The sequence below is a fragment of the Dendronephthya gigantea genome, unplaced genomic scaffold, assembly GCF_004324835.1.
Source record: "Dendronephthya gigantea isolate DGI-Jeju-01 unplaced genomic scaffold, DenGig_1.0 000006F, whole genome shotgun sequence".
Taxonomy (NCBI): Eukaryota; Metazoa; Cnidaria; class Anthozoa; order Malacalcyonacea; family Nephtheidae; genus Dendronephthya; species Dendronephthya gigantea.
Genome location: NW_021163016.1, coordinates 1,633,059 through 1,644,029, shown reverse-complemented (window position 1 = coordinate 1,644,029; position 10,971 = coordinate 1,633,059). Strand labels below are relative to the sequence as shown.

General features: G+C 35.4%; 1 protein-coding gene across 2 annotated transcripts in view; it reads right to left on the bottom strand.

Annotated features, from left to right (window-relative positions):
• Positions 1–346: 346 nt before the first annotated feature.
• The window catches only part of LOC114516767 (adhesion G-protein coupled receptor D1-like), a 33,292-nt gene continuing 22,667 nt past the window's right edge, over positions 347–10,971 (bottom strand). Inside the window, exons 22-26 of one of the 2 annotated variants that reach the window (XM_028536334.1) lie at positions 10,059–10,139; positions 9,567–9,666; positions 8,893–8,988; positions 8,416–8,476; positions 7,711–7,799 (exon numbers count right to left, since the gene is read on the bottom strand). Coding sequence is in view for 1 of the 2 variants with exons in the window: in XM_028536336.1 (XP_028392137.1) it covers positions 4,172–4,234; positions 4,455–4,496 (105 nt within the window). In the remaining variant the exon portion in view is untranslated. Of the gene's footprint in view, positions 369–2,708; positions 2,787–4,166; positions 4,235–4,454; positions 4,497–7,710; positions 7,800–8,415; positions 8,477–8,892; positions 8,989–9,566; positions 9,667–10,058; positions 10,140–10,971 lie in introns of those variants that run through there. The other variant, XM_028536336.1, reaches the window with a different exon arrangement.

Here is a 10,971-nt window from a genome sequence, read left to right as displayed (position 1 = left end):
CCACACGCTTTCCCTTAGTTCGATATTTGTGACACAGCCGTATCGAAATAATATCGCAGTCTCCTTCTTTTGTGGGACTAAACTGACTAATACAATTTGTTTTTAAGCAGCCAGGTGATCGTTTTAGGAAGCAGTCATCCGCTTCTAGGGTTATTCCACTACGAATGTCGGTCTCTAAACAAAAGGATTTTTTCCAAATTATTCCAACATTCGCCATATAGTACTTTTCATTTATGCATTACATACATATTTCACAATTATACCACGAGCTCGAGATCATCAACCGTTAAGTCTATTATGGAATATTTTTACAAACCAATTTTGCAATTTGTCCTGTTTGTATGTTTTTGGTTTTTGCCCCGACATTTCTGTAAACATATTAGGCGTAAGGTCAATTCGATTCACTGACACTGTATATCATGCAGGAAATTTGCTGGAAAAAAGGAAGTAGCTAACAATTAGCTTGCAAGATATTTACTATGTATAAATATATTTACAAAAGAAAATCACACAATATATTCTAGATTGAGACGCAGGAAGAGTAATGATTTTCTCTAATACGAAAACAAAAAAATATTATATCAAACAAAGTTACGGTTATGACAAGGAAACAGCAAACTGCAGCGTAAAATACAGTTTCTGGTTGTATTAGCGATTTTGAACAACTTTTTATACTTTCTTAGACTTCACTATTTTTCGATTATCTTTCAATTTTCAATCGGATAATAGTTGCCAGTTGTTTAATTCCTTGAAAACTGATTCCTTCCATGACTGAGATCGATAAGTGACAAGTCAATAAATAAATAAATAACCAATTCCAAAGAAACTGCTGTGTCTATAAATGCGAGCAGAAGCGACAAAATTCAGGTAGGAAATATTCGAAGGAAAAAGAACCAATTAAGTTGCATCATTTTAAGCCGCCCATATAACTACATATGAAGCAAAGTTTTGAAAAATTGCGAAAATCGTCTAGGCTAGGTTAAGCGTTCGTGAAAGTATTTTTCAACAACAGTTTGGTTTTCTCCAAAATCGCAAAAACAATTTGTAATTATACTAGCACAATTATTTTCTCCTTATGCTTAGTAAATTTTTCACATGCAATGCATTTTTGAATAACATGCAGCGGAGTTCATTTCGCATATAACCTGTCCTGAAACACGTAGCTACATGCATGCTAGTCAGGGTAGCAACAATCAAGACGATTAACACCTGTACGTTTTGAGGAATATATATATATAAGTAAAAATATAACAGAAGTTAACGAGGTACTTCCGATCAATATTTTGGTAGTAATTCCAACAAATAATATCTTGCAGATTCTGATATTTAATTATTGGGTCGCAGCTTTGTCGATCCATTCAGTTCAAAATTGAGTACATAATTATATATTGATTGTATATTCAGTAACGAGCATGAATAAACATACGGATATAGTCTACAATATACAGTTATTATGGCATGGCTATATACTATAGCTAATACACACTTCAATACATGCAGTACTCCAATTTTTCAATAAATCTACTTAATATTTAGTGCCTAAGGTTCAAAATTCTATATTGCCTACGTCTTCGGTTCTCTTACCAGTTCAAATTTCATAGCTAGTTATACGATAATACGATTCTGAAAAGGTAATAACCCGCTCGCTTCTCGCGCGTCTAGAGTTTTGGGTTCATACAATTTTCTAAAGCTGGGCCGGTTGTTCGAAAGGCGTTTAGCTTAATCGGTGGTTTAGCTAAACGTCTTTCGAACAACCGGCCCCTGCTTTAGAAAATTGTATGAACCCAAAACTCTAGACCCGCGCGAAGTGGGCAGGTTATTATACAGTTATAAACTTAATGCACGAACGCTTTTATGTATACATATGTCAGCTTTTAAAAAGTCATTTATAATAAAGAAATTCAATTATTCATACCCATTGCAAATTCCCGAGGACAAAACAGCGGAGAAACCATCCACAAATTAAGAAGAAGGAAAGTTTTTCGTACACGAGCATTGCTTGTCTTTAACTAAGCAGACGAGAAGTTAGGCTGAAGTGTTTGAAAGGTGGCCTATATAATTATATTATACTTGTGGAGTTAGAAATTAAACACTTCAGTTTTCCACTTGTGCTTGACCAATAGAAAAGCATGGATGAGTTCATATTGCAGATGGCATCGGTGCAATTTGACGACAGTGCTTAAAAAGTACGTATCGTGTCTCAGTAAAACAGGAAACCAGCCATCGGAGAACTTCAGATAATTATGGTCGCCAAAACAACAAACGTCTTCTCACGAATGACCATGAACGAAACGAAAAAGACTTTTAAGGCAACCATGCATGTGCATGTCTTTTATGTCGCGGGGTAATATATATGTAAATTTTAAAATTGCCGACTTGCGGCGGCATTTCACACTTCTAATTCGGATCCCCCACTTGATTTCGGTAGCAATGTATGCTGTTGTTTTAGTCCATGCATGTGACTTGCCCCCAAGCCATGAACCAGAGTCACTAATATAAACAAGGTATAATTTTTCATACATGCATGCAACTTGCAATGCACTGTTTTCAAAAGATATAAATTGGGCAACTACGAAATTTTTATTACACAATGGACGTTTCTTACACTTAGATTTCGAACCCACTTCACTAATTTACATGTCTTAAAAGTAGACTTGCATTGCAAGTTGCCAGAAAAATTGCACCTTGGGCCTTAAAGATTTCCTCACCGTTACATGATAATTCCATCGCTGTTCTAACGTTGTGATATGAAGATTTAGTGCCGATTTGCAAAACGCTTAATTTGTCTGTGAAAAGATCGGTTAATTTTTAAAGTTTGACGTCTGAAACGGGCTTTATAAAGGTCCTTGGGTCGAAACGTTGGGGGAAGTGTTTTCAGTGGTCTATTTTAGGCAGTTGTTATATATGAGAAGACGCTGCCAAGTTACTACTTAGTCATATTAGAACCCATTCACTTAAATATGTAGGTATAATTTTAAGAAAAAATATATAAATCCGATATTCACGATAAAAAATATATAAATCGATGTTCACATTCCGCATTATAAATGTAGAGTTTATTGTTTTTATGTATGGTTACCTCACATTACGATCTTTCTCGGCCACTGTCACTTTCCTTATCCTTTATACATACAACTGCTAAACTACCAGAAGTAAATTGGCTTAAGAAAATTGGATTAATCTTTATTTTAAAAAACGCGTAAATCTATTGCGAGTATTTATTTCATTACCAGTTGCAAAATTACAATGTAAACTGCTTTTATTTACACATTTAAACCTTGCATAATAGGTGCATGCATGGATATTAAATTTGACACATTTAATTGATTATATTAAACTCGTGCAGTTGAATTATTAAGTTTTAACTTTTTTAAATTATTAAAATGCAAAAAAAACGTTAAATCATGTTTAAATAATGATGTATATTTCCCCCCAATAGCATGAGATAGAAATGTTTTGATACTATGGCGCTATACGGGCGTCAGTAGAAACTCCCATTTTTTAGGGCGACTCTCCATTACCGTCCGCTTCCCCCGCGCGGGTGAAGCGTCTTTTGAAAATCTGTCCATGGGACCATGACGGGTCTGAAAAACAAAGCGCGCTTCGCCCGCGCGGGGGAGTGGATGTAATGGAGAATCGCCTTTATGCTGCATGATGCTTCGAGCTAGATTAGGTACGCCCTGGGAAATGTGTGAAACTGAGATTGCTGAAATGACATTTCCAACATTCTGAGTACACATTTTTAAAATGTTACGTTCGCAATAGGAAATTCAGCAATTTCTCTAAAACAAAGAATTTTTAGAACTATACATTCTGGAAATGGCGGACATGGTCGTATAGAATGAACCCTTACACTATATATTATAAGTGAATATATGATAAGTAAATATTTAACGGTTATATCATTTCATTTTTATTTCTTAATCGAAGATACTTTCATCCCCTAAAAATAAATTTATAATTTAATGTAAGTTTAATGTATAAATTTACCTCTTAGAATTTTAGTGTATTATTTCAATTTATTTGACTAATTTGAGTTTAATATAGATCTGGACGATCGAGGAAATTAAAGTGCAGGGACTAAAAATAACTCAGACTCAAATTCTGTTGTGCTGCTGCAGAAATAATAATGGAATTACTTTTCATCATAAAAAAGAACAAATTACCTGCTTTATGTCGTGGTAGAGGAAGCGTTGACGTTGTAACCCATTTTCCGACCAACTGCCACCCGAAGCTGTAAGAGAATGAAAAAATGTCTGTGCGGATCAAACAAAATATTCAATAAACATTTTCATTGTGGTCAAGAGAGAATTGAGTGTGTTGTCTTTATATAACAAAGTTACTCTGTGTCCAGTGGCTGCAAATTCCACCATGTGTGTCGAAATTCCATTTCCCATATTTTGAGTTGATGATACATACACTAGAGGTGGGTGCTACACCCACAGATTACGCACCTCTCTGTTGCAAACTCCGTAGACTAGAAAGATGAGAAATCCCTATAATGAAAAGTAAGATGAATGTCAAAACTGAATGTTAAAACGTAATTTGATGTGTTTTATACAGGTCTGATGAAGAAACAGAATTCCGTTAGCTTGCCCCTATATGTGTGGGATAAAGAGCTAAAACTGCAGTGGTTATATACTTTAACGAAACTTATCCTAAAGACGGGACCAAACAGAAAATCTTTAAAGTATGAAGGCCATTATGTTGTCAGAGAATCGCCCCCTCCCTCCCCCCGCGTAAGATGCAGGATTGGGGTTCCGTCCTTTCTCAAATTAAAAGCCATGCAGTATTATCGGCAAAAACCAGGAATAATATTCTCGTGTCTTTACCTGCAGCGATGAAAATATTGCGAAGAGATATTGCCATACTACGAGATTACTGTAGAATGCGATGACGAAGAAACCCCAGGAAAGACCAATAGTTGGGAATAATATCATAACACCGCGTGCTGCAGAGCTATAGAAAAATATAAATATAAATATAAAAATATTTTTGCACTTTGAATAACGACACATCTCTTTAAACATTAAGCAGCTGCGGGGAGCTTTAGCAGTTACTACACAAGTACAAGAACTCGTATATTGTTTGCTTACGCCATCAGCCAAAACTCGTACAGTGAGTTTTTTAGTGCGAGTTTGTTGATTAATCTCGTATTCAAAAGCTGAACGTAGTGAACGACCACGGGTTTCGTCAGATGGCGTAAGCAAAAGCAAAGAGTTAGGCGCGAAAATAACGAATCTTGTTCTTGGGGGCACTGCTAATTAAAGCTCCTTAACATCACAAAGGTGTTTTACGAATATTATACGTGTGACTTATAGCTATACATTATCCTTTTCATGTTATCGGTGCATATCGACTTCGAAAGACGAAATACTACACGAGCCACAGCAATAACAACCACCAGGGTTACCTGTAATGAATTGAAGTTGCTTTGTCAATATTGGCATATATTCCATGAAGGAGTTCCAATTTAAATAAATCGAACATCGTATGAAATTGCATTGAAACTTAGTAGTCTTTCGATTTAATAGTGAAGTACGAATACACTTAATTACCGATACAACTAGCATTATCGGTGCAAAGACAACCCAGAAAAAGTCTTCTTCATCAGAAATCCAACACCTAGGAAAGAATAATGCTGGCCCATTATAATTGAGGGTCTTTATTTGACAAACTTATAAATCCAAAAAATAAACAAGGTAAGAATTCATTTACCATTTCTTTGTACCATATTGGTCATTTTCTATTCCAGCGATTAAACCAACAAATATTAAAGGAATTCCTGTGAAATGAATTGAAATCATAGCTAAATAATATTCTTGCATGTTTGCATGGTGACATCAAATAGGTAAATTAGTTTGTAGGTAATGTAACGTTATTTACGTGGTGTACCTATAAGCTAATTTTCTTAATTATAATAGCTAAATAAAGTTACATAAGTTGACACTTTGAATAAACTATCAACAAAAACCCATTCGCAATGCATGCATTCAAAAAAAATTAATATATTTAGTAAAAAATCTTCCTCCGAAGTGAAAAAATCCCTACATTTCACTCGATAAATATTACAAAGTTTTGCCATGCAAAAGTAAAATATCGTTACTTAAACGTTTAATATTAAGGTTACTACAATTATCTTGCATGCATCTGCAACGTTCGCGATAATAATGGACAAAAAATGGTCGAGATAGCGACGAGATCAACGCTAAAGTGATTAATCGGTAGTGAAGTTATACGTGGCACTCACCCCAACCAAATATCATGAAATTTTTCATGCTCACAAACTCTCCATTGTACACAGAAATTAACTTTAAATAAAGCATCAGAGCTTCAAGAAGCATCCATACAAAAGAACTCAGGGAAAAATAATGAACCAAGATGGCCACAACCTTGCAAGCGACCTATAAAAATTATAAAAAAAAGATAACCTATAACTTATACACGCTTGCTCAATATACATAAAAAGGACCACACGAAGTGGCCATATTGGTAAAAAAGTATATTCACTACAGTGAACTGAAATAACACTGGAAAACTACCTCTGCGAAAAAATTGAAGCCAAGATGGCGGAATATGAGTTCTTTCTCGAAGAAAATTTCCACGCGGAAATTTCGTAGGTAAAATGGCGGCAATTGCGATTTTACCTTTGAAATTTCCGCGCCAGAGGCCTGGATCATACCTACAAGAAAGGCTTCATGTTCTGCCATCTTGGTTTCACTCATTAATGAGGGTTATTTCAGTTCTGTGGTGTACTATAAATCAATGCCTTACCTTATCATCTGTGGCAACCATCCCCACTAGAAAAACAATCTGTGTCAATCCCAATGCAATCTGCAAGTTGAAATGTACCAAGTGACGACTGGTCGTCAAAATCTTGAGATCCTTGCTGAAATTAGAAAATACAACAAAATTAACTTATCGATAGTTTTTAAACCGATGTCATCAAGTTTTTACTAATTATCATCTTTTAATTTCCATGCAGTTAAAGAGCCAATCCTTACTCACTGGAAGTTGATGTAAAAGTGGCCATGTACAAGTTGGGCATTAGTTGGCTGCACTTAACATGAAGTGTCAGTCGATTAGTTGAAAAAAAAAGATTGTATGTATATACTCACAACAGAACAGCATAAATAATGCATGAGATCAATAGGCCAGCCAGTGAAAGTCCAGTTCCGATATAACAGATGATTCCCATTGCCTCTTTATTTCAACCGCTGATCTAAATGAAAAATATTGCAGCGAAAAAAGAGAACGTGTTATGTGTGCTATTAAAATGTATATGTTAAAGTCGTTTTACCTCGTCGGTTTTGGGGAGAATAACCATTGTAAAGCTAGATAAATGATTTGTCAAACACGTAATATCATCTTTATTGACTGAACCAACATTCATATTTTTATCGCTCCATTCATCTCCATCCAAAAACAAGCATTTCACCTAAAAGGTTGAAACAATAAACAAAAATATTGATTCTATAAGTTCTATAGTAATTTTGAAAGATGGAGATGTTCAGCAATAATAATCTCGGAAATAATTAATCTCAAGCCAATAAGAACCTAGTACTTTAACGTGTCTAACACCCAACCTTGGTCCTGATTTTATGTCAAATGTTTTTAATCTCAATCTAATTTATTTTAATCTCAGTCAAGTTTTTTAACTTTGTACCTGCTCTCTTAAAACATTTTTCAGCTTGTTGGAAAAACTCAAAGATATTGTTTCTTCTAGTGTTGATAAGAGTTCCCCATTGGCAATATAATCCAACGTTATGATTTCAGATGGGGCAATTGGAGAGCGATCCCTATAGACAAGTCAAGTTATAACCGTTAACATATATTAAACAAAGTGGAACATTAATAATTCGAATAAGAAGTGGAAATAAAAAGACTGGATTTATGTTTACAGGACTTCGTGGTGTATATATAGGACCTCCATAGAGGGTAGGGGTTGTTAATAGCCATATAGGCATAGACTACGAACACGGGGGGGGGGGAAATAAAAAGACTGGATTTATGTTTACAGGACTTCGTGGTGTATATATAGGACCTCCATAGAGGGTAGGGGTTGTTAATAGCCATATAGCCATAGACTACGAACACGGGGGGGGGGTGCAGCTGGTATAGAATTAACATGAATTTAAATCATAAACACAATACAAAGACTCATGCGTGTTATTCCGCGATGTTATTTACGAGAGGAGAGATTTTTGCCCCCAAGTTTTTCATCAACGAGAGAATTACGCTAGAATCGCATATATATGTACACAGATTCGATTCTACCGAAAGACATGATTCGCAGATTTTCGGCAGTTTCCGTTTTGGTTTGCGTAATGTCCGTAATATAGCGTGATATTCTACAAAAACGTCTTTCTGTCTTACACATGCACGCATTAAAAAACTAATATAAAAGCTACATACCACAGGTGGCTGGTGTTCACTGTGACGTCCTCCAAACGCATGAAAATCCTTCTCACAGAACCTGTGCAATGTCCAAAATACATCTGCTAGTAGAGAACTCAGTTATCTTAATGTTTTTTTGTAAATCTTTTTAACCGGTCAGGGAGGGCAATTCTTTTAGGAATGCCTTCCCGCTGGGAGAAGGAAAAAAATATTATACTAACGAAGACGTTGAAAACCAAGGTGGTAGTACGTGTAAAGGCCGATGTAGAAAATATGTCGTGAAGAAAACAAATTTTTGGCGAATTGTAAAGTCAAAAGACACGGCGACTAGAAACTGGATTACGTATAATTCTACACCGTTTTGCAACATGCATGTAATATTTGTATGACGATGCCTCGTGCAGTGGTCTGGGACAGACTAATTACCGAATGTAAAACGAGAAATTTGGAAATTTATTGCTATCAAGTGGTACGTTGTTCATCGATATAACTCACAATTTGCCCGTCTTTTACATAGCTTCCTAAGAGATTTGAACGGTATTGTTCTATTTTGAAGAAACTGCGTGAAATTCCCAACGAAGACTTCCAGCTCTGAAAAGAAAAGCCAGTTAGTGACGTACGTAAAGAACGATTCATCCTTCACGACAAGTTATCAAGCCACCAGGTGTTTGCAAAATTAAACGAAAATCACTGTCAGGGCCGTATAGCTTAATTGGGTGCGTGTGTTTGTATTCTTATATTCATGTTTATATACGGTAAGAGCAACAGCGTACAAAAGAAATCAGTCGGGCATAAGACGAATATATGAATATACACCCCCCCCAAATTAAGCTTCTATAGCTTTACGGCCCGGAATTCACTGTTTATGCATGCAGATGTCATGCATCACCAATTCATAATTAATCTAAAAGAGTCGACCAGTATAAGAGATCTAATCTTTAGCCTTACGATATCGCAAAAAAACGTAAGAAAGATTTTTTTCTAAAAGTATAAAAAATACTATATGATTCCAGTGGTTAGCTTAATCGTGGGTTAAAACAAATCTTGAAACCAAATTAAAGTTGAATATTTTTATTCATAAATATTTTCTGGACCGACTGAATATATATATTTAGAAAATGATGATTACATATATCTGATTGATAGAAGGACAAGAATTAGTGACATACTCGAAGTGCCATTTTGTAGTCTCCATGAATTGGAAAAGACACGAAGGCGGACAAGTTTAATCATTCCTTTAATAAATTTGCGTAGTGCTTTCCTGCGACTCTGTTAAGAATAACGAAGATGATGTAGATAATTAATTTGCGACACCAAATAAACTTCAATCCTATATATATCCTTATAGCTCCACGCTAGCTAGCGCTGCCGGCCGGAGCAAAAACGTATGCGTTAAAGACTTTGCATGGCCGGAACACGTCAGGTTTTGAAGTTAATAAAAGACAGTGGAGATTATTAATGTCCGAAACCTGAAAAAAATTGTATCAAATCTTTCAAATTAATAAACATTTGCTAAAAATCGTTGCTTCATAACGACAAACGAAGATGTCGTGATGAGCGGAGCTCTATATTATATAACAATTAAACAAAAGCAAGAGAGTGACCATAAAACATAACTGTATAAACAAATTCAGTTGCTGCATGTACACGAGTTAACTCACGAAATGACATTTCCCGGGTTTTCTGCTCTTCTCAATCCACTTTCTCCCAAAACATCTATGAAATTCCGACAACAACCTTTCCTGAAAAAAAATTTTGCCTTTGACGTGGATAGTTTTAATTCCAATTGGTGGGCGTCTTCCATGCATGCCTTTGAGATCTTTTTAAGCTGGCCAGAAGAACAATATAGTCAGACCCGTTCTCCTTCAGCCCAGTTCGTTCGAGCTGAAAAGAGCGTAGTAGATAGTAGAAATGCAAAATGTTGCGAAACGTTTGGTTGCGAAATGTTGTAAAATACAAAAAATATTGCCTTGCATGCAAGGTTTGCAAATTTGTATACTTTTTTCCACCGCATTTTACAACATCTCGTAAACAAGATTGCATTTCTATACTAATTTTAATGCGCTCTTTTCATGCAGTTGTGGTGATTAGATTGCACTTCCTTGCATATAGATAAAATATGCAAAAGGTTGACTGAAAAATCAAGAGAAAATAGCATTCGTTTGAAAAATTTAACCTATAGTGTGGTGGAAAACCGTCTTGAACCTTGTTTCAAAATTTTGAGCGCAGAGTGCAATTAAGTATGGCTTAATGCCAATGCATTTTTATCCCGAAAACTCGCTGAAAATCGGCAAGGGGAATTGAATTGAATTTTTCACGAATGACTTCTCTGTTACAGCTGTCAATAAACCAGCTATATTCTTCAGGGGTGACACGTAAGTCTTAATTGTAAACTAGGTCTTAAATCCAATAAAATATTTTAGCTCTCATGGGTATTTCAAAAGCTAAAAATTTTTTGGGAAAAAAGATACACACAATGCAAAAAAGTAAAAATTATACGTTGCATGATTGCCTTCATATAATAATTTCATATTTCTCTGTTTTGCTGTGGAAAATCACGTGAGTGTTTAAAAA